Source organism: Manis javanica, chromosome 4 (genome assembly GCF_040802235.1).
Source record: "Manis javanica isolate MJ-LG chromosome 4, MJ_LKY, whole genome shotgun sequence".
Taxonomy (NCBI): domain Eukaryota; kingdom Metazoa; phylum Chordata; class Mammalia; order Pholidota; family Manidae; genus Manis; species Manis javanica.
The window spans coordinates 48,636,879-48,661,637 of NC_133159.1; the positions used below are offsets into that span (position 1 = coordinate 48,636,879).

General features: G+C 35.6%; 1 protein-coding gene across 1 annotated transcript in view; it reads left to right on the forward strand.

The window, feature by feature from the left end:
* Positions 1-991: 991 nt before the first annotated feature.
* LOC140848591 (protein Hook homolog 1-like) overlaps positions 992-24,759 on the forward strand; it is a 45,374-nt gene continuing 21,606 nt past the window's right edge. The window contains exons 1-8 of the mRNA XM_073232853.1: positions 992-1,051; positions 2,870-2,920; positions 4,098-4,230; positions 6,919-6,986; positions 10,083-10,145; positions 11,037-11,120; positions 15,701-15,867; positions 22,738-22,808. Of these exons, the coding sequence (XP_073088954.1) occupies positions 992-1,051; positions 2,870-2,920; positions 4,098-4,230; positions 6,919-6,986; positions 10,083-10,145; positions 11,037-11,120; positions 15,701-15,867; positions 22,738-22,808 (697 nt within the window). The remainder of the gene's footprint in view (positions 1,052-2,869; positions 2,921-4,097; positions 4,231-6,918; positions 6,987-10,082; positions 10,146-11,036; positions 11,121-15,700; positions 15,868-22,737; positions 22,809-24,759) is intronic.

Below are 24,759 nucleotides of genomic sequence, written 5' to 3' on the forward strand. Positions count from 1 at the left end.
TTGGTGTTGTCCTCCTTGGGTCCCTTGTGTTGGGAGTTCTATGGTTTTCCATGGTCTGAGAGAATATTTCCTCCCTCAGTTTGGGGAAGTTTTCAGCAATTATTTCTTCACAGACAGTTTCTATCCCTTTTTCTCTCTCTTCTTCTAGTACTCCTATAATGCGAATATTGTTCCATTTGGATTGATCGAACAATTCTCTTAATATTCTTTCATTCCTAGAGATCCATTTATCTCTATCTGCCTCCACTTCCCTGTGTACCTGTTCTCTCATTTCTATTCCATTAACGGCATCTTGCATCTAATCCAATCTGCTCTTAAGTCCTTCCAGAGATTGTTTTATTTCTGTTTTCTCCCTCCCAATTTGATCCTTTAACTCTTGCATATTTCTCTGTAGGTCCATCAGCATGGTTATGACCTTTATTTTGAATAGTTTTTCAGGAAGATTCGTTAAATCTATCTCACCAGGCCCTCTCTCAGGGGTTGTCTGGGTAAGTCTGGACTGGACCAAATTCTTCTTCCTTTTCTTGGTGATAATGGTAGCTGTAGGCAGGTAGCGCATGTGTCAGTTGAGAAAACAAAGCCCTTTCCTGCTTGTTGGTCACCTGACCCTTCTCTGCTGCCTATGTCAGTTATCTGCACACCTGGTGCAGCCTCCAGATTAAACCCCTACGCTGGCATGGGTGGGGTTCCCATCAGGGTTGCCAAGAGCCCTGCGGGGAATGGGAGGCATGCCAGGTGTCCTCTCCTGTGAGAACGACACCCCTTCACACCTTGCCCTGTTTTCTTCTGCCTGTGCTGGGTAGCTGCGTTGGTGGCAGCCTCTAGGTCAGGCCCAGACGATTGCGCTCCGGGAGGAGATTCTTCACAGTTTCTGTGGGCACAGCCACTGCCCAGCTGCTCTGACGCTATGACCAGGTGCACGGCTGCTCCCCAGCTGCTTCGCTGCTGCGTGTTTACAGGCTCGGCCACTCCCCAGCTGCTCCGCCTCTGCATGCGTGCACCCAACCAATCCCCAGCTGCTTGGCCACTGCAGCTGTGCCGCACTAGAGGGGTATCAACTGGTAGGCTGTTTATTGCCATCAGGGGCTTCAGTGCTACACTATATCCCAGGGGTCTGGGGCTCCTGAAGTTCCCCAGGATACCCAACTTCTGGGATGAGTGTGCTGGGATGCTTCCATCCAACTGTGATGCCCCTGTCCCTTCAAGACTTTCAAAAAGTATTCGCTTTTCATTTGTCCCAGGGGAGCTGGCTGCGGGGACTGCTCGCAGATTTTACTTTTCCGTTTCTCTAATATCCAGCACACCATGCAATGTGTGTCTGCACTCCCATTGCTGATTACTTGGGCTGGTTATTCAACAGTCCTGTGGTTCCACTCCCTCCCATCTACGACTACTTTCTTCCTGATAGGGAGCTGGGTGGGGGGAGCCCTTGGGTCATGCCGGGCCACAGCTTGTATCTTATCCCCTTTGTGAGATGCTGAATTCTTGCAGATGTAGATGTAGCCTGGCGGTTGTACTGTGTCCTCTGGTCTCTCTTTTAGGCATAGTTGTATTTGTTGTATTTTCAAAAATGTATATGGTTTGGGAGGAGATTTCCGCTGCCCTACTCACACCACCATCTTGGCTCCTCTAGTATTGGGTTAAAAAAAAAAACTTCTCTTCTTTGCCTAAACTACTGTTTCCATTTAAATCCTTGAAGATTTTAAACTAGTACGTTTACCATTATTTTCAAATTCTTTCATCCGTCATTTCTTGGCTCATTTTTATTGACTGAGTTTTCTCCTCCTTATGATCCATATTTTTTATTGGAGTCTGGACAGTGTTAGTCTTATTGTTGAGTGCTGGATTTTTTGTATTATTTTAAAGAATGCTGGACTTTATTCTCGCAGGCAGTTTAGATACTTGTGAATCAATTTGATCCTGTCAAGGTTTTTAGGAGGGGGAGGCAGATCTAGAGTTATTTTTACCTCCAGGGCTGGTTAGACCTACCACTTATCTGTGACCTTTTAGGGTCTTCTCTGAAAGCTTGTCTATACAGCATAGTCTTCACTGGCTGGTGGGAATTTTAAGTTTTTGGCCCTGTGTAATCTTTGGGAATTGTTCAACAAAAGTTCCCTAAACTGTTTTCTCCTTGGAATTACTTATGACTAGAGAAAAAAAAGAGAACTTATTTTTGTTTAATCTTGTTGAGTTTTCACCCATGCACATGCAAATTAGCATTCAGCCAGAGAGTCAAAGAAACTACTACGCAGATTTCCGGAGCTCTTCCTCTCCATAGTTCTCACCTCTTCATCTGTCAGCCCTTTAAATTCTAACTACTTTGACCTTCCTGTATTTCTGACATCTGTTTTCTCCAGGCTTTGTTTAGTTTCTACCACCTTATTAAGTGTTATGGAAGTTGCCTCCTGAGAGAAATCTTGGACTAGCGTTGGGCTCATCTCTTTTGTTTTCCTTCTCTCACATATTAGACTTCTATACAGCCTGTTGGCTAACACTTGTAAACAACTGTTCCTTGTATTTTGTTACTTTTTCTAGTCTGTGGCAGGAGAGTAAGGCTAGACTCACTAATGATCAGAGGTGGACGTGCTTGTAACTACATCTTTAAAGTTGGCATTTGAATTCATGTTCCTCACTTTAAATAAAATCACCCTGGTTAAACTATGTAAGCATGGATATATTATTTCTTTTAATCGACCTCTGATTAAAGCTTTGATGTCTTTGATGTTTAAAAAACATCATATACTTGTATCTGTAAAACTAACGTTTTTGTCATTTTTATTGGGGGAGTTTTTATTGTCTTCCACCTTGGCATACATTTCTTTCATTGTTATTATGAAATTATTTAAGTCTTATTCTTTTTCTCCATTAGGCTAATAATTTAAAGAAAGTACTTCAAGGAATTATGAGTTACTATAATGAGGTATGGAAAACATCTGACTTTGCTTAAGTACAAAATACTGTGTGATAATTATTGACACTGAAAAATGATGTGGCTTTTTATTTATAACATTTACCAGATTATAATTTATAAATGGAATGCACTGTTGTTTCTTGTCATTTTTAGAACATTCAAATTTTGTGAAGATAAACAAGCATAATACACTGATTTGTAAAATAATGTTTTTCTATACTGATACTATTTAAATTGATATTTTTTCTCAAATAGAAGTGCCTTCATCTTTATATGATTTGATTTTATGTAGTGCCATCAAGTAGACTTTATAATTAAACAGAAATTATTTCCTATTCAAAGCATTATTTTGACATTTTTCCCAGTGTAATAACAGCAAAGACATACTGTGAACTTACACTTGTGCAAGTGAATTTGGAAAAAAATGCAAAATGGAAGTAGTGTTAAAGTCACTTTAGATAAGTACATTATTCAGGTAGATTTTTTCCCCCCTTATTCAGCATTATACCAAATTCTTTAGTAGGATTATTTGATATAAGAAAGTTCATGTTATTCAAGAAAGTTATGTTTGGGAGATTGTGGTTTAGTTTTGCCTTACTTTTGTTTTTTAATTTTTAGATTTGTCACAGAATTGAACTTGTAATTTCTTCCAATTAAACTTCAGACTGAAATTTTTCAATTCATTAATGCATAAAACTCATTTTGAAGCTTTTTGTTTAATGCCAAGAAAATTTAATAAGCTACAAAAAGAATTCATTCGATTCGTTATCTATTTGTAAATATGTGATGATTTATATTGTGGTTCTCTTGTCAATCAGTCATACACCAAAATTTGAATATCCTTTGGCTCAATATAAATATGCTTATGTTTCAATGGAAAGGCACAAGTTTTGTCATAATAGATCAGACCAGGGGATTCTCAAATTAAACAATCCCTCTGGCAATGGGATCAAAGGATATTTGGTATAAAACTACTTTAGTTAATTTTGCCTGGTTACTCAACATTTTGGGACATTGCTTGAACTTTGTTAGCTGATTTTAGTCAATAATTATGAATTTATTCATAATTTATCTGAGATGCTTCATGAACCTATTTATAATTTATTTTTATTATAATAATTAAGTGTAGTAAATTCTTTGTCACCTACATAAATTAGTGATCAGATTTATTGTCTTAATACTGCAGTTTTTGGGACAACAGATTTCTGAAGAACTTATCCCTGGTTTAAACCAAATAACTGAATATTCTGATTCTGTGGAGCTTGGGAGGTTGCTCCAGCTTATTTTAGGTTGTGCAGTCAACTGTGAAAAGAAGCAAGGTAAGTGAACTTCAATCATTTGAGGATACCAACTTTCTAGAAAAAACTTATATTGCTATTGAAAGCATAAAAATTTACTATTACAGCTTGGCAGAAAGCACCCTTGAAATGTAAGCCCAAAGATCTGAATTGTAGCCCAGCTCCAACATTAAATGTTGAGGTTCTTATTTGCACCTGAATTCTGAGATTCATATTGAGTGACTTAATTAAATGTATTTTAGTTTAATTAGTTTAATATATTCAGTTCTCAGGACTTAATGGATACTCAGTAAAGTTGTACTTATTCATCTGATAGATTATCTGTTACACATGTAAGATAGAACATTAGGTTGATTCAGATTTTCATAAATAAATATGTAGCTACAAAATTATAATCACAGCTTCTTAAGTGATATTCTGCCTGTCCAGTATGTCCTCCAGATAAGAATTTTGATGCTATACATGGAGTAGAATATTATATTGTTATATCCAAACACAGTGATCCATATCCTGTTTAATTCCAAAAGGTCATTTTTTTATTGCATATAGTAAATAAAAAATGAACTGAACAGAGCAAGATTTAATTCCATTAGGGGCTTGCACTAGTTTGGGTGGTGAGATTTGTGATGGTGATGTTTTTTGCATGATTCATCCAAACTTGGTCTTTAGTACATCACCTTTAAAAGAGATTGTTGGGTGCTTAAGTTTATAAAATATAAAACACTTTAAACCAGGACATTAGAATACACATTGAGTGTTATCTAACTAATGAAGAGAGCATATGAGATGGGATAAATTCAATAAGAATAAATTCAGGAGGGAGAAAAAAATGCATGATACTAATTGTTTATCAGTAAAAAATGACAGGGATCAGGTTTCAGAAAACTATGATATTAGTTCATCTAGATCATTAACTGGCTGCTTTCTTCTAGGGCAAGTCAGTACTTCTCCATAGGTCATTATTTCTTACAAATAATGTCAAAGATCTGTATGTTGGATTTTTCATTAAAATAAGAAACATTTGCTCATGGAATGTTAAAACGTACATAAATGTTTAATTCCAAGTTAACACATAATAATTCATTTATAAGTCTAGCAATTTATTGTTCCTCACTGTGATCCATTTTTTAAGTTGATTAATGCTTTGTTTCTATTTCAATTATTGGCTGTAACATCCTTTTTTTTTGCCCAATTTTAGCATGTTTGTCAGTATTAATAGTCTTTTTCAAAGAACCAACTTTTGTCTTTGATTTTATTTTATTTATACTGTTCAATATCTGTTCCTTTTTTTCTCATTTCTTTTGTATATTTTTCTTTTAAATTGATCAGTCCTTTCCTCTTTAAACTACAATTGACATTTTAAGCCATAATTTTCCTATAAGTCATGATTTTGTTGCCTACTATGCATTTTGATACATGTGGTACTTTCATAGTTAAGTTGTAAACATTACTTAGCAATTTTATCCTCAGATTTTTAAAAGGAAATTGAATTCCTGGATGCATAAATAAAAGTTTAGAAAGTAGTAAATATAAAAAATTTTTCAGTTATTATTAAGAAGAGGATTATCTAATTGGATTTATTTTTGGAGGTACATGAGTTACCAATTTTTACCAGTGAGCAGGTAAATTTTTTTAAAAGTTAGTAATTTTACTTAAAATCTAAAAACAAAACACATTCACAATGTAAAACAGATTTCATAACCTTTATACTTTTAAGTGAGAATTTTCAAAATGACTCCAAGATACTGTAATAATCTCAATCTTGAAAGAATGAAATAGTTTAGTTAACAGTAGCATGTCTGTCTTGGTGGGGTAGAGATTTTTTTATGAAGGTTTCAGCAAACCTGAAACATTCCATTATCCAGAAAATCCGGGTAAAGGAAACCATCCGTTGCCTGTGTTTTCTCCAGATAATTCTTCCCCTTCTCCACTCCGTGGCACTTGGTGGTCAGGTGCATCCGGCATCTACCAGAATCTTCCTGTAGTTCTTGGCTTCACAAAAAAAGAAAGCTTTAGAGAACTTTTAGGAGTTTTCCAGAAGAATTGTTAAAACAATAAAAATATTAGAAAATAAGTTCTTAAAATTCCTGGAAAATATTTTAGCTGAAAAACAGTTGAAGTGGATTTAAATCTGCAAATATATGAAGGACTTTTTCCCATGGTTCCTTACTTCTTATTAGAACAGAACTAACTTAATTTCCTGCAGGTGTGTTTGTGGCAACATAAGGCTGTCCTTGAGGTGAGACTTGGTGAATGTTAAGCAGGTGTTACAGGAGGCTGTGTAAGTCCCTTTTTTGAAAGCATTCCTGAAATGAACTGAATAGGTGACAAAATGAAACTTCCTGGCCTTAAGATTTTAGGAGTTCATTTAATGCATATAAATTCATCCCCATAATATTGAATATTTAACAAGAGGGAAGAAATTGTCGTAATTGTTTTAAGATTCATTGCAATTTTTTCTTTCTCTTTCTTATAAGAAAATTCAAGACTTTCTTGTTCAGGAAAAATAAAACACTTAAGAATATTTATATGGTGATTTCCAATTCTACTTATTTGATTTCAGTGGACCTACCTCTTGTGGAAAAATAATGTATTTGCCTAAATAATTAGTGTGATAAATGCATTTTTATACTGTTAATTGAATGGCTAAAGTACTATGGATGAAGAGTAGATTATTTTTTCAGACCTGATTTTTTTTTTAAATCATAGAACATATTCAAACTATAATGACCCTGGAAGAATCTGTGCAACATGTGGTCATGACTGCTATTCAAGAGGTAAGTTATATTGTGTTCACCAATGTATACAAATTCTAAACCAAAGGATATAAATTTTTACATAAATTTTATGCATGTGTATCTTTCTGTTTGTATAAAAACCTACCATTTGCAACAGGTTTACTTACATTTATCTAGTGTCCCAGCCACCTTTTTTTAAAAAAATTCTCTTAAAAGAACTTTAAATTCAATTTTTGTACTTCTGTATTTTTTTGTTGAGGTTCTTGATATATAATTTTATTGAAGTATAGTTGATATACAATCTTATATTGGTGTCAACATAGTGATTGCAAGCTGGAAAATTCCTGCACATGAACTGATTCCTTCTTGTTTTGGAGTACTGGCCTCTGTTGCTAATAGGCTCCAACCCTCTTTCTGCTTAGGCCCAGGTACAATCTCAACATCCTTCAGAGAGGGCCTAGACAGCCACTAGGGAAAATCCACCAGATTTGGCATGTGAGCCAAGTCTGAGTAAAAGCCTTTTTGTGAGTCCTGTACTATGGGACGCAAAATGGTGTCATTCCTCCCACCCCCACCCCCACTTTCCATTCCATGGTTTTTCTCTGAAACTGAGATGACAGGGGGCTGAATCCAAAGCCCAGTCACTAGGGTGACATTATAATATGGGGCCAGAAGCAGAGGTGGAGATTGAGGCTATTTCCATGATACACTTCTTTCTCTTTTCTTCAATGACACAAATTGATGACTGTTTCATATATTTGAACAGTGAATATTGTGAAATCAAAAGTAACCCAAAGATTTTGTATATTTTCTCCCTTAATAGTTGTAAAATGCAGGCAGCTCTGTGCTTCTCACAGTATTGACCTGTACCATCCCTCCTCATGGGAATCCATTCTTATTATTTGGAAAATGGGATGTCTAATACTAAGAATTTTCTGTAACTATAAAGCTTTCAAATCATGAAATGTACATATTTGATAATAACCAGGAAGTTCAAGGTAATTTTTTCAGATATGGAATTTCTTAATGATTGAATCTCCATCCTAAATTCATCCCTGAGTTCTTGAATTTTTCTGTACCTCCATGCGCATGTTTATGATGTCCATTTTGAACTCTCTTTCAGGAAGATTAGTGAGTTCAGTTTTCTTTGGCCCTTTTTCTGGTGTCTGAGATTTCTGTTTGAACCATTTTCCTTTGACATTTCATATTTCTATATGGCACCCTCTAGTGCCCAGAAACTCTAGTCTGGAGCTGCTCAGCCCCTGGAGTGATGTTGGGGGTCGTGGGGAAGCGGCGTTGGTGCCTGGAGGGAGGAAACAGCTGTTTCCTGCATCCTGGCTACAGTGCCTGTCTCCACTGTCAGAACCAGTGGGCCAAGCACACAGGTGTAAGCCTCTGTGCTTTGTGTCTGTAACTGCTGTAGGCGGGGCCTCCGGCTGGCTGGCCTGACTCCAGGGCAGGGACTGTGGGTTGCCAGCCGGTGCTGGCAGGCCAGGAGGAGGGCTCAGCAGGCTGTGTATCACAGTGGGGGGCCTTGGAGCTAAGTAGCCACCTAAGGACATGGAGCGCCTGAAGCTCCTGAAAGTTCCCGCCCTGCTGGGCAGAGTGTGCCCAGACAACCTTGTCCACCTATCCCATTTCCCGTACAGCAAGCTCTGTGCAAACCCCACCCCTTCAGCAGCCCTCTCACTGCTAGGAAGCCTCTCAGACCACCTGCCTTTCCTTTGTCCCAGAGCGGCCGGATGTGGATCCCTGTCCTTCACACATGGCTGCAATCTCAGTCTCTCCAAATATTACACCTTTCTTAGCTTTCCAAACCCACCAGCCTCCAGAGCACCACACAATGTAGGTTTGTGCTCCCAAAGCAGATCTCTAGGGCTGGGTGGGTTTTCAGCTGTCCTAGGCTTCCACCCGCTCCCCACTCCATTTCTCTTCCTTCTGCTGGTGAGCTGGGGTGGGGGAGGGGCTTGGGTTCTGCCCCTCAAGGCTTTGGTACTTTACCATTTGGTGAGGTCTGCTCTGTTCTCCAGGTGTATGCAGCCTGGCACAGCCTTCTTTCCTGTTGCTCTTTTAGGATTAGTTGTATTAACTATATTTTTGTATTATATGTGCTTTTGGGAGGAGTTCTCTGTCTCACGTCTTATGCTGCCATCTTGAATCTCACTACTTCTGCATTTTAAAAGATAAATTATTATTTTCAAGTTCCTTTAAATACCTTCAGCTGACCAGGATAAACAACCTTAGTCTAGGCGGAAATTTTTCTTTTCCCCTTTACCAATTAGAGCAATCTTCCTTGAAGACTGATTGTGTGTATGTGTGTGTATATCTCATATGTATTTTCAGAATATTAGAACTGTTAGCAAATATAATGATACTTAGGTTTTGGAGCTAGGTAGCCTGGATTGAAACCAATCTAGTTATCTAAATTTGACCACTAGGATTCAAAGTTCATGTGGTGTATGATGATTCTTAAAATTAGACTAAAAGGTTGCCATGAAGTTGAGTGCAGAGGAAACCTGAGGGAGAGATTAGTAAGGACAAACAGTTTGGAAGGGCTGTGATTTAGAGGGAGGCAGCATATGGGACTTCAGCCGTTGGTATATGCTGATTGTGCATTGCTGGTTTGAATTCCAAGCATCACTACCCCTAAATAAATCTGCCTTTTGTATGCAAAAAGTTATTTGACAGGGTCCTGTTCTTTTTTCATACAATTATAATGCCTACTTCAAAAATGACTTCTCAAATTTGGAATTTTGCCATATCACTCATTTAAAGGCTGCATTTTAAAAATATTAATTTATGTTATAGACATACCTTTTTATTAACATGTCCAATTTTTTTTAGTAATTCATCTTTTAGAAGTTGGATTGTAGTTTTTCAGTACACAATTATTTTAAATATATCTACATTTTTCAGCACACTTTCCTTATTATACCCTCACTAAGATATTGCTTGAATATTGTGTTATTTAGCTTAGACCTCTAATAAAATTTTTATTTGAACAATAGTCTAAGGAGCATCAAATTAAGGCAAGGAAAAAATATATAAATCATGTTATTGTACTGTCAAATAAACCTAGTTTTACTTTGTGAACATCATTTTATTGTACTTGATTTTACTATTTTAATTTCCTAGTTGATGAGTAAAGAAATACTAAGCTCTCCTACAAACGATGCTGTTGGAGAATTAGAGCAACAGGTGAGTATTTCAGTATGTGAGGAAAATGTTAAAAACATTGCCAATTACTGTCATTGTCATAAGGCCTACATAGGAAAACATATACAAGAATATTTTCCTTAATGAAATTTAGACCATTTGTTCTGCCATAATATCTCAATTGAATGTTATTATTCATTCTTCGTGAATGTAAGTAGTAACCCAGTTTTTTCTGATCATGTTAATTGAACTTCTCTCTGACACTTGATGTATGTAAACTATTTAGATGGATACACAATTAAAGAATAGACAATTTAAAAATTCTGTTAAGTTCTGATTTCTCTAATAAGATACTATAATTTTCATCACAGTTACTATTATCTCTCCTGATAGTGAAGAAACAGCTCAGAGGCCTTTACTCAAGGCTCCTTCCCCTGGTTCTGTTACATGACTGTTTTGCACGGAGGAAAAGGCACTGTCCTCCTATGTATACCCCAGTCTGGGTTGTAGGGGAAAGGGTAAGAGGAAAGGTAAATGCATCTAGTACTTTCCTGTTTAATTTTTGGATGTCTGTACTTCATGAGTGTCACTAGTAATTTCAAGTATTTCAAAGTAAATTTTTTTCTATAAATGCTCTTCTAAAACATGTTCTTTCTAAATTTTTTCTGTGATGAAATTAAATAGTGCATCTTCTAATACTCTTTTGCTTATATATTTCCCAAGGATTTACATAAAATTTTATTCCTGAAGGGCTTAAGCTTTAAATGCTAATGAGACTATGTATTAATCATAAACAATAAATTAAGACTTATTAATAGGTAAATTTAAAAAAACATTTCCAATTATCAGTGTATGTATGTATTGTGATAAAAATCTAGTTTTCAGTTTGTGTCAAAACACGATTACTAAGAATGAGGGCATTTTATGTTTCAGCTTAAAAGGACCTTGGAAGAACTTCAGGAAGCACTAGCAGAAAAAGAAGAACTGAGGCAAAGATGTCAAGAATTAGATATGCAGGTGTGGAAAAGAAACCTAATCTGAGAAAAATTTCCTCTCTAAGTTTACAAAGGTGTTATTTAAGTGAATTAATTGGCAAAGTGTTTTGGAGGCTGGGTTTCATTTCATGGATAGACCATTAAAAATATTTGTTATAGGCTTGAATATCCAAGCATTCATAGTTATTTTTCTCTTAGAGTTGAAAATTGCTGGCTTACCTACTTCTTTGAGAAAATAATTCTAATTGTAGAATTTCAACTATTTAGATGAAGCCTTAATTTTTTCTTTTCTAATTAAAAACTATAATTTGAAATATTAAATTATATTTTAATTTAATTAAAATATCTACTTCATAGGGTATAAAAATTAAGTGAGGTCATTTATAGAAATATTTAGAAGTGCCTGAATCTCAATAAATGCAAATACCATGTTTGTTAGCTAACATGTGCATGTGTATGAAGATGTGTATGTAATTCTTGTGCTCATGTGTACATCATACATGTTATCAAAATAAACTTAACATGAGGGATAATAATTAACAGTTAATAGAGTAGATTATCAAATCAGACCACCCATATTCAGGACCTGACCATGTTACCAGCTGGTTGTATATTCTCAGGCAAATTACTTAATTTCTCTGTACTTTAGTATTCTCCAGAGTATCCTGAAGATTAAATCGGTTAATTTATATTAAGCACTTAGAGCAAGGCCTGCAGATAAGTGCTATGTATGCTTTTGCATATATTGCTGTTATTATTGTTATATGAAAATGCAAATGAAAAAGTTATAAAGTAAGTCTTAAATAGGTTAAATGTGTTACATACTATATGTAAAATTATATTTTTTGGTTCAAATAATGAGGTTCATAAATAGTTGATTCTCTCAAAAGTCTGAGGACAAGGACAAGGGTTGTGGTGGCATTATTACTGCTTGTGATAAATATATAATGATAGGCCTGGGTAATATTTCTAACCCTCAAGGGCTTGCCAGTAACGCAAGAGAAGTGACTTGGTCAGGGTGAGTCGGCTACATAGGGCACGGACAGCACTGCATTCCAGGTCTTTTAACTTAATCTTAAAAAATCAATTTCTATGTTTGAACAAAGCCAGTGTTTGTATTTGAACAAAGTCAGAGTGTCAGTACTAGGGGAAATTCTGCCTGTTACTGTATCTTTCCTAACCACATTCATCTCATGCAGTAACACCCATGCGCACACATACAAAGCATCTAATATGTGTTATTTCAGAAACCAACCCAAAATAATAAGGTCATATTGGCCCTCCAGAATGCCTCATTAAAGTATAGAGAATTGACTCATTCAGGTATCGCCAGTCTCATGAAGGATCTCTGTATAGTTTACTGAGAAATTATTACTCAGTGAAGAACACAAAACCGTAAGTTAAAAGATTTAAATTTTTGTAACACAGTGAAGAAAATATGATCTCCGTATTTTAGTTGAAAAGTGCAGACATCCCAAGGTTCAGCATTTTAATTCTAGTATTAAATAGAATATCTAGTATTAAAATAAATGATCAGTTGCATAAATGAAATGAATGCTTTTGCATATAATTAGAACATAATATAATTTATTAATTTAACAATATGAAATTCACACACATATATGTATGACACATGTCCCAATTTTATAAGGAAAATGGTTTTTGTAAAATTTTTACTTTTAATTAGTATCATTTGAGAGTGACTTTAAAATATGGGGAAGATTTTCTTTTTTAATACCTAACCAAATGTACCAAAAAACAAAAAATTAGCTACAGGGTAATTTACCAAGAGCAGATAAGCAAGAAAAAGGATACGACCTAATGAAGTTAGAGGGTTGTCATCAAGGATGGAAGCAGGCAGTAGGCTGATGGAGGAGCAGCATAGCTGGCTCCTGCTGTGCCTCCTTATCCCCAGCCCATGCAGGGGAATTAACAAAAATCTTGAGACTTCTTACTATAGTTTACCTAATGAAAGGATATTCACTCATTGATTCCTTTTTGTTTTATCTTTGGGGAGGAATAGAAATAATGACTAAGAAGAAACTAAGGGCCTGACACCTCTAGGTAAAAACAAAGGCTGTAGGGCAACTCAACAAATTGGAGTCTGACGTCCAGAGAAATTCCTCCATGGGAATGGAATACACTTCTTACCACCCTGACATAAGTTCTTAAACCTCAGAAGTGAAAGCTTAGCCCACATGTTGTAAAAAGATTATCATTGCCTCACCTGGTGCCCCAACCTTCCCTGACCATTCACAAGGCTATAGAGTGGTGTGGAGAGAAAACAGTCTCTGTATAGAGGGAAGCACATACTGGGTCTTGGCCACAGTGGGGAGACAGTATCAAAGAAATCTTCAACACTACACTGGAACACAGGGTATCTTGACTGCCAATGAAGCAAGACCTAAATAAAAGGAATAAAAACATGCCATGTGTGCGAACATTACAGATCAAAAACAGAAATAAAAAGGAGCATGTAAAAGATTTTAGTCAAGCTTAGAAAATAACTTTTGCTTCATGTTGTGTAACAATTTCATAAAAACTCATCATAAAAACACAGTAGGTGGTAGGACAACAAAGTGAGGTTTAAAAGGTAATTGCAGGTATACAGAAAGAAATCAGTGAATAATTGCTTGACGCCAAGCCTTATCCTAGTTAAGCTGTTGAACTTCAAGAATAAAAGAAAAACAACAACTCAGTCATTCAGGTAGGAAGCATAAATCATCTACAAAGACAGGAAAAATCAGGCTCTCCTACAGCCTCCAGGCCAGAATACTGGGGAGCAATATCCACAAAAGGCTGAGGCAGAGAAACAGCACTGTACCCAGATGAAGAGCTCAGATGCAAACTTACAAGCCCTTGAAAAAACTGCTTGTTGACACAGTCCAGCTAGCAAACATATTTTATTCAAAATAAAGGCGCACGAACAGAGATTCTATGGTGAAAACTGGCAGTGAAGTTTGAATCTGTGATTTAAATACCTGATTGTGTTGGTTCTGTGCAGATCATGGTTGTAAATTCTGGAACAACTGAAATTCTGACTCAGTTAAGTCAGGAGGATGGGCTGATTATGCGTACTTTAAAAAAAAGAATAAAAAGCCCTCCTGAGATTTTAGTGTGAAGTTTTGAAGTTCTTGAAGTAGTCTTGCCACTCAAGGTTATTACGGGGCTTTGGGGCATGGTGTGGCAAGCTTATCCCTTGCTCTTTATTCTTCCTTTCCCAGCTCTTATTCATAGCACCTGGTGGCAGTAGGTAGCACTCCACTTATGGAAGCAGCAGTGACCATTCTTGCTAATAGTATGTTAAAGGAAAATACTCCTGCCCATGATTGTACAGCATTAGCTTACATTGTGAGGCAGTGATTTCAAATTCTAGTATGCCTAAGAATCATTGGGACTGGGTACAGTGTACTAAAGGGACTCCAGCTATAGAAGTTCATATATATATATTTTAAGTAAGCAAACATATTAAAAATGTAAAATATGGGTGATAGGTGAAAAATGTTATTTTGATTTTTTTTCAGCTTTTTCAACCTTTCTGTCTTTTTTAAATAGCTCAGAGGGAGACAAAGACAGGAGAGAGAAAAAACAGAAATAGAGTGAGAGAAACAGAGAGGGCCCAAGGCAGGTACAGAGTGAGCCTAATGGAAACATCACCATGGGCTAAAGAAGATGTTAAGGTAGATGCCTAGAACCACCGCTGGACGCTTTATTTTAATTTCCTGTTATTAGCTCAGTGTATCAGTATGTGGTCTCATTCACATAACTGGGTTGAATTAATTACCTGTTGAAAATATAAATAGTAAACTTGTGCAATAATATGTTGGAAGTCACAATAGGTCAACTTTGATTTGAACTAATATTAATAAAATCATATGTAAACTTCTGATATTAGAAAAAGGTGATATCACAGCCTCACCTTTAAATTTTAAAGATATTTTTAAGTGGGGAAGAAATAGAACAGAGAGAACAAATCATTCTCGTTGTATAAATATGTAAGTCAGTCTTAAAGTGTATCAGGTACTGATATTGATGTGGTTCTGAAGTTGCATTTTTATCCCTTTTAAATCATAAGCTTCTGTTTCAGTGTGCCAGTGGATTCAGTTCAACTTTCTGTAACTGATCCATTAACCAAATAATTTGCTCATTCCCAGAAGACATGATGTGTAAGTGGTAATTCTCCACTATGAGCCTAAAACAATAACTTTGTGCATATGTGTGTGTATTTTGGCTTAGCAGGTAACAGCCTCCTAAAAATAAATTTATTCCTGAAGGGGAATAAATTAATTTTCTGAGATTAATCGGTACATCAAATTTTAGAGTCTAGAAACACTTTCTTCCCAGAGCTAAGGCAAACATAATAACACTTTGAAGATGTTCTCTTTATATGTATTAACTGTTTTCACTGTATTGATCAAGTTAACTTCTTTTGTTTGACCGAAAACCTCCTAGAACCAGAATTCCAGAGTTGGAAGGATTTTTCTAAATTATCTAGTCTGATTGACCAAGCTGTTTAATGGCTTAGTCAGAATTAGAATGCAGGACTGTGGGCTCTAATCTAAGCTTTTCTGCTATTGTTGCTTATGTTTGTCTGCTTTTTAGGTGACTGTACTACAAGATGAAAAGAATTCACTAGTTTCTGAGAATGAGATGATGAATGAAAAACTTGACCAGTTGGATGAATCTTTTGATGATCCAAATACAATGGTTGCAAAAAAGTATTTTCATGCACATTTACAACTGGAACAATTACAGGAAGAAAACTTCAGGTAGCATTTTTAGTAGAAATTCTGTGGAGTTCTATCTGTTAAACTAGTAGCTAAAGAATCATAAGCAATGAATTATTAAGCAGTATAATCATATTTAGGATATGTATTAAACACTGAAAATACCAAATAGTATAAGATAAGTAGTTCCTGCCCTCAAAGGGCTTACAATCCAGTAGGCAGGTGGTATATGTATATAAAAAGCAATTTAAATAATGTGTCCAAGTCAGTAAGTTCCAAGTGAAGGCCATGGACAAGTTCAATAGGAATTTAAAGAGTGATTATTTAACCTTGGGAAAAAGGAGACATCTCTTAGGAGAGGGAGAGGGAACTTGATAATAAATGGAAAAACTTCAAATCTGAAGCCAAAAGATGCTTTTCATTTTACCTCTTCATTTCTTCTTTGAAAAAAAGTGTACGACTTACCTTTAATAAACATTGATTATCTCCTGTGTGTTTACCACTGAGGCTCTAACTATATGGGTTTGAGTGCAGGCACTTTAATTGTGCGTAGTTTTTGTATTTTTTACATGTATGTGTATTCTTGTATTTTTTTTTACATAATTTTAAACTTATAAAAAATGTTGTAAAAAGAGTACAAGGAACTCCTTTATACCGTTTACTCAGATTCAACAATTGTTTTACAGTTTTCTTCATTTGGGTTAGCTGTCTCTGCTAGATGTACAAATGTTTTTTTTCTAAACCACTTGAAGGTAAGTTGGAGACATGCCCATTTACCCCTATATACTTTGATATGCATTTCTTAAGAACAAGGATAGTCTTTTATAGACCACAGTGTAGTGTTTAAACTTAGGGAATTTGCTACTGATACAATATTATCTAATCTTCAGATCATATTCAAATCTGTTAGTTGTCTTGATGTCCTCTGTAGCAAACATTTTCCCCAGTTCAGAAACCAACTTAGGATCATGCATTCCATTTAGTAATGGACTCTAATTCAATGGATGATAAATTCATTACTGTTATCATTTATTTTGATGCTGGAGTCATCCCAGATTTGCCTATTAGGGAGCCTTTCAGTTGACCCCTGTATCCTTTCAACATGGTGCTATCCTTTGAGCATTTACCTTTTTTTGAAACAACAAAATGTTCTAGCCTTATCTCGTCCTTCCCCTTTCCCAACTCTGTAATCAATTATTTCCAAGGAGTCCTGAATCCTCTTAGTGTGGATAATGTTCAGAAACAAAGGTCTATGCTCCAGATGAATTTTTGTTCTGTCATTACTCTAGGTCCCTGTGGTGTACAGAACTAGGAAACACACTTACGCAGGTTCATACTTGCCTGTGCTCACACACTTGTTTATGCATATAACTGCATTTATTTTTATATTATATGAACAGTGAATTCATACTGACCTCTTCCATCTTAGCTCTATGTCATCAGGGTTCATTCTTTTTCTCCATTTCCATTATGTAACTTCCTTTTCCAATAGTCACCTGGCTCCCATTTTCCTCAATAAATTTTCTCATATACTCAATCCCAAAACACACAGGAAATAATTTAAAAATTGCTAACCCATACCTTTGTAAAAAGCAAACTATTTTTAGACTTGTTTGTTTACCATTTTTTTTTAACATGGTAATACATATTGTGAAACAAATAAATACTAAGTACAATTTGACATGTTTTTAACAAAGGCGCACATTTGTGTAACTCACACTTTTACCAATATATAGTTCATTTCTGTCCCTGCAGAAATTTCCCTTGTGTTCCCCAGTCAACCCCTGCGTCCCAAAGTCTAATTACTCTTCTGATTATTCTTGATCATAGATTAGTTTTCTCTGATCTAGAACTAGGTATAAATTAAATCGTGCAGTCTGAACTCTTTGGTAACTGGCTTCTTTTGCTTGGCATGTTTGTGAGATTCATCCACATTGTTGAATGTGTCCGTAATTTTTTTTTATTTCTGAATAGTATTCCATTATATGGGCTTATCTCACATTGTACCACATTGTGTTTATTCACTTTCCTTTAGATGGGCACTTAGGTTTCCAGATTTTGGTTAATAGACATATGTATATGGAGTATAAGACTTCTTTTGGACATAATTTTTCTAATTTTTTTCTTACTGCAAGTATGAAAAGTAATATTGCTATATTGCTGAGATAGGTCTCCATGAGGAGTGGTTGCTGCTACTTGTAGTTGCTCTGCCTGCATAATAAAATTTGATTTTTCAGTCTTCTTAATTTTAGCTATTCCGGAGAATATGTAGGAGAATCTAATTGTGACTTTAATTGGCATTTTCCTGATAATTAATGATGTGATAAACGCCTTTTCATGTGTTTTTGTGGGATATATTTTGTGAATGTCTCTGGACATTGTTGGCCTATTTTTAAATTGAATTGTTTGTCTTTATTACTGAGTTGTAGTCATTTTAAAAAAAATACATTCTGGATACAAATCTTTTGTCAGATATATATTGTATTATTTCATCTATTCTGTAGCCTACGTTTTCATGTGTTTTTTTTTAGAGGGCATCTCTCATATTTATTAATCAAATGGTTGTTAACAACAATAAAATTCTGTATAGGGGACTCAATGCACAATCATTAATCAACCCCAAGCCTAATTCTCAACAGTCTCCAATTTTCTGAAGCATAACGAACAAGTTCTTACATGGTGAACAAGTTCTTACATAGTGAATAAGTTCTTACATGGTGAACAGTGCAAGGGCATTCATCACAGAAACTTTCGGTTTTGATCACGCATCATGAACTATAAACAATCAGGTCAAATATGATTAGTCGTTTGATTTTTATACTTGATTTATAAGAGAATCCCACATTTCTCCATTATTATTATTATTATTATTATTATTATTATTATTATTATTAATAAAATACTGAAGTGGTAGGTAGATGCAAGATAAAGGTAGAAAACATAGTTTAGTGCTGTAAGATGGCAAATATAGATGATCAGGTGTGTGCCGATAGACTAAGTATTAATCCAAGCTAGACATGGGCAACAAAACATCCACGGATGCAGAAGATTTCTCTCAGAACGGGGGGATGAGGTTCTAAGCCTCACCTCTGTTGATCCCCAGTTTCTCACCTGATTGCCCCCCTGCGACTGTGCCTGTCTTAGGTTGTTCCTCCCTTGAGGAATCTTACCTGTCTCCTGCTAACCAGTCATCTTCCGGGGCCATACAGGGATATGTAAAGTTGGTAAGTGAGAGAAAAGCAATATTGTTTGAAAAGGTTAGCTTTTTACTTCTTTGCAGATTTATGCCCTGTGGCTTCTATGCCAAGCATTTGCCTTGAGGTATCTTTACCACTTGGAAGAATTATGATACTCAGTAATTTCGATATGAGGCAACGAATTCTACTTAAGAGTTGTAAGTACGAAGGAAGAAGAAATGCTATAGACGTAGCAGATGGAAGAAAACATGGGAGGATTGATTATTTCTTTGACATATCTTCTTGTAGAGTAACATAAGCATGTATACGTTTTAAACTACTAATTAAATTGTGTACACACATTAACATAATAGGAATACAGCTACATAACCAAAGCAGACCTACAATTACCAGCCATATCCAGTGAAACCAAGAAAACCAGTTAGGTACCCTAGGCATTTGTGAAAACTTATCAATGATATGATGGATATTGTCTAACTGAATTTGAATAGTTTGTGAAAAATCAAATTAAAATAACACATTCCTGGGAACTGTTCACATCCCATATGTTCTTTTAACAGTAGATAGTCTATAGTCGCAAGATTTTGGAGCGCTGCAACTTGCACTTCTCCTAATTCTTCGTTGAGTTCCAACAGTATAGCTCCAGTCAAATTTGTTGTTTTACTGTATGCACAGGCCAGCTTAGATATCTCCATCTTCATTCCAATGGCAAGTCCAGGAATCTGTGGGATGAATGCAGCTACAACTGCAACAGTGCCAGGATCTTTGTTAAAGTTTTTTGGTGATCATCTTCTGGAATGATTCTTCCAGAGGATGTTGATGTTGGAAGTTCTTCTTCATATGGTATCTTAATTCGTTTTCTGGGTAGCCAAATTAGGCTTTGATCCTCTATATAAACACAAACAAACCCTTTGCCCACACTTTGATATGCCCTTTATAACATTGTGAAGAACTTATTGGAGATCACCTCACAGGAACTGCATTTTTTTTAAGAGAAAGGAATATTATCAGAAAAATGTACTTCCATGGCTGATCATCTGACACCCTTAATATGATCAAAATTAAGAATATTTAAAGCATGCATTAATTGTTGATTTGCAGTTAGTTTTATCCTATCAGGGAGTAACCCCCCTTTTCTTTCTTTTTTTCTTTTTTGGTTATCATTAATCTACAATTACTTGAAGAATATTATGTTTACTAGGCTCTCCCCTATTCCAGGTCCCCCCCCCCAAACCCCTTTACAGTCACGCTCCATCAGCATAGCAAAATGCTGTAGAATCACTACTTGTCTTCTCTGTGTTGTACAGCCCTCCCCTTTCTCTCAACCCCCCCTATTATGCATGCTAATCATATTACCCCCTATCTTCTTCACCCCCTTATCCCTCCCTACCCACCCATCCTTCTCAATCCCTTTCCCTTTGATACCTGTTAGTCCATTCTTGGGTTCTGTGATTCTGTTGCTGTTTTGTTCCTTCAGTTTTTCCTTTGTTCTTATACTCCACAGAGGAGTGAAATCATTTGGTATTTCTCTTTCTCTGCTTGGCTTATTTCACTGAGCATAATACCATCCAGCTCCACCCATGTTGCTGCAAATGGTAGGATTTGCCCTTTTTTTATGGCTGAGTAGTATTCCATTGTGTATGTGTACCACATCTTCTTTATCCATTCATCTATCGATGGACATTTAGGTTGCTTCCAACTCTTGGCTATTGTAAATAGTGCTGCAATAAACATAGGGGTGTATCTGTCTTTCTCAAACTTGATTGCTGCGTTCTTAGGGTAAATTCCTAGGAGTGGAATTCCTGGGTCAAATGGTAAGTCTGTTTTGAGCATTTTGATGTACCTCCATACTGCTTTCCACAATGGTTGAACTAATTTACATTCCCACCAGCAGTGTAGGAGGGTTTCCCTTTCTCCACAGCCTTGCCAACATTTGTTGTTGTTTGTCTTTTGGATGGCAGCCATCCATACTGGTTTGAGGTGATACCTCATTGTAGTTTTAATTTGCATTTCTCTGATAATTAGCGATGTGGAGCATCTTTTCATGTGCCTGTTGACCATCTGTATTTCTTTTTTGGAGAACTGTCTGTTCAGTTCCTCTGTCCATTTTTTAATTGGGTTATTTGTTTTTTGTTTGTTGAGGCGTGTGAGCTCTTTATATATTCTGGACGTCAAGCCTTTATCGGATCTGTCATTTTCAAATATGAACTGATGTGGTTAGTTTGTTTTTGCTCTAGTTGGTCACATAAGCACAATTATAAAGGGAAGTGCTTTGCCACACAAATTATAAGTTGATTGAGTTAACTTCCTAAGTATTTCAAATATTTAGAACAAAACTGCACTAAATGTTATATAATGAATAAGGCAAAATGGGCCTGTAAGCTACAGAAGAGCTCAGAATTGTTCAGTTATATTTACAAAATCATTCATTTTTATGCATTGTGTGATATAAAAGTTTTAGTACTTAGTATATCAAATATAAAGCATTTTTATTTTAATGCCTTTGTAGCAGAAAATTTTAGATAGGTTAAAGCCTCAGTCTGTTTCCAAAGTTCTCACAAAGTTTGTGATTCCTATATCTTATTTTTTTTTGTTTTAGTCAATTGATAGTTTATTGGAAGAATCAGTTTACAGCCAGAATAAAATTGCTAGTACATTTATTAGTTTTTACAGAGTAATGTATAGTCTTATTGTTATAGGGCTACCTCTGATAAAGCAAATAAACTTCAGCAACAGTATAAATATATCATCAGAAGCTACAAGATCTGAATGACCTTCGTAAGCAGGTGAAAACTTTATAGGATGCAAACATGATGTACATGCATAATACAGTGAGCTTGGAAGAAGAATTAAAGAAGGCAAATGCAGCACGTACACAATTAGAAACATACAAGAAGCAGGTAAGAAAATATTTTGTTAAATTGATAAAGCTGAAAGAGCTCAACTTTATCATTCCATTTGATATTTTTAGAATGATAAAAACATTGCCCATAGTTGTGAACTTATTATGATAAATTTATTCTATCTGTAATTTTAATCTAAGGGTTGATAATTGCGTTTGAACTATCTAGGTCTTTTACCTTTTTATTGGCCTTTTAGCTTTTTTTTGGTCATTGTAATGTTTACTAGCATTTCTGTTAACAAATAATAAATGCCTACAGAATGGAGCTAAATTTAAACTGTTTTGCTTTTTCTCAGTCAAGCTACAGAAGCATTAGAGTAGAACCATGATTTTTTTTTTACCAAGTTATTATTGGGATATTTAAAAATACATACTAAATCTCTTCTACATGCCATTTCCACAAATATTTAGAATTACACTATAATCATATTATGTTATTTCCAATCAGTCTCTCATTTACTCAATTCTGAAAAACTATCAGTATTATATGTTATTGTTTTTTATTTTTGTTTCTGACAGAAAGGTTCAAGATGTTCACATTAAACTTTCCTCTGAATCCAAAAGGGCAGACACATTGGCATTTGAAATGAAGCAGCTTGAAGAAAAACATGAAGCTTTACTGAAGGAAAAAGAGGTAAACAAAAAATAATTGATAATTTAATGTCTGTCTTCTTTTAGTTTTTAATACTATTGTTCCTGTTCCAAGAATGGAACTCACATCAACCAATTCTTCTATCTTTCTCCTAATTGAAACTGTTGTAAAAGAATGTCTTATAAAATTCTTCATGCAGTCTTGTTCGTTTCCTTCTCAAGGGAAGATGAAGTCACAGAGCCTGCGTCATTTCTCAGTGCATATTTTCCAGTTCTAGGCTGTCAACTTGAAGGCAAGAGCCGTAGATGCAATTTTTTAAACAGCTCTATCAAGATATAATTACATACCATAAATTTTGTCCATTTAAAGTTTGCAATTCAGTGGTTTTTAGTATATTTGCAGAGTTGTGCAGCCATCAACACAATCAAATTGTAGAACACTCTCATGATTCCCTGTCCATTAGCAGTTACTTTGCATTCTGTTTTGTAGTTTTCATTGTACAAAACTTGTACCTTTTAAAACTTTATTCCTGGGTGTTTTATTCTTTTTATTGCCATTATAAGTTTTCTCATTTCCGTTTTTGGATTTTTTTCAGTGCTAATGTATAGAAATATAATTGGTTTTCATACACTGATCTTTTATCTTGTACCCTTGTTGAATCCACTAGTATATCGAATAGTTTTTAGTGGATTCTTTAGAATTTTCTATGTACAAGAGCAGGACATCTGCAAATAGAAATAGCTTCATTTCTTCCTTTGCACTCTGAATGCCTTTCATTTCTTTTTCTTGTCAAATTTTCCTTAGTACAATATTGAATAGAAGTGTCAAGAGTGGATATCCTCCTCTTGGTTCTTATATTAGTGTGAAGGCATTCATCCTTTCACCATTATGTATGTTACTGGTGGGTTATACGTTGGTGTTGTTTGTAGATGCCCTCTGTTGGGTTGGAGAAGTGTCCTTGTATTCCTGGTTTGCTGATGCATGTTCTCACCATGAAAGGGAATTGGATTCTGTCATGTGCTTTTTCTGGATCAATGAGAAGGCATGAGGTTTTTGTCTTTTATTGTATTAACATGGTATATTACACTGAGTTTTGAATATTAAACCAAATTTGGTCATAATGCATAATTCATTTTATATTGCTAGATTCAGTTTGCTAGTATTCCACTGAGTATTTTTCTCCAACTAATATAAGAGATATATTGGTTTTTTTTGTCATTGCTTGGCTTTGATATCAAGTATGACCACAAAGAATGAATTGAGGATGTTTCCTGTTTTTTTTAGGGTTTAGCTTGCTTAAAGTCTTTGTCTGGTGTGTTCACTCACTAGATCACTCATTAATTATTTCTGTTGAATGTTTTTCTCCCCCAGTTTATGGACTGTCCTGAGGTTTTTTTTTTTTACATGTTTTATATTTTTGTTGAAAACATGACATTTAAAATACTGTGTTTGAACTCTCAAAATTAGATTTCACCCATCCTCAAGGGTTTACTGCTGTTCCTGGATATTTTCAGTGACACTTTTATACTAATTCTATAAAGTTTGCATTGTAATGTGCAGCCACTGAATTCTCTGCTCAGCTACCACTGAGGTCAGTTAATTATTAGTCAGATATTTTCACAGATGCCTTGAACCAGTGACTCTCTCAACCTTTCCCAAAGGACCTTGTGTATTTTGGAAAACACATTCAATTCCTAGGCGATTTCAAACGTTACCTTTGCCTTTATTTCCTGCTTGCACAGGACAATACATTTATCCAGAGCTGGAACACTGGGGACCTCTCAGGTCTTCTCTGGGCGTGTGTACAACCCTGCACGTGGCTGACCTTCTGGGCCTCCAGGAGTACATCAGAGCTTTTCAAAGTCCCCTATGGATGTCTTATTTCTCAGATCTGCGTTGTAACGTTTTGACCAAGCTCCTGTTTGCTCCAGCTGGCATCATAGCCTTCAGCAGCTTTAGTGATTAACAGTTGCTGATAATTGTCTTTGACAAATGCCTTGGAAATAAGGATTTTCTGTACAGCAGACACTAAACCGGGCCAAATAATGAAAAAAGTACCCATGAATGGGGTTTCTCCAGGGTGCTGCAAGTCAGGTCAAATGGTGACAGTTCTGTAAGGATGGGGCTTTTTAAGGAGGAGTTCCTTATCTGCTTTAATCTTTCAGTGGCTGCTAAGCTGCTGTTTTTTTCTACTGTGATTGAGAGACTGCTGGTTTTCAAGGCTACTCTAGAGCTGAGGAGAG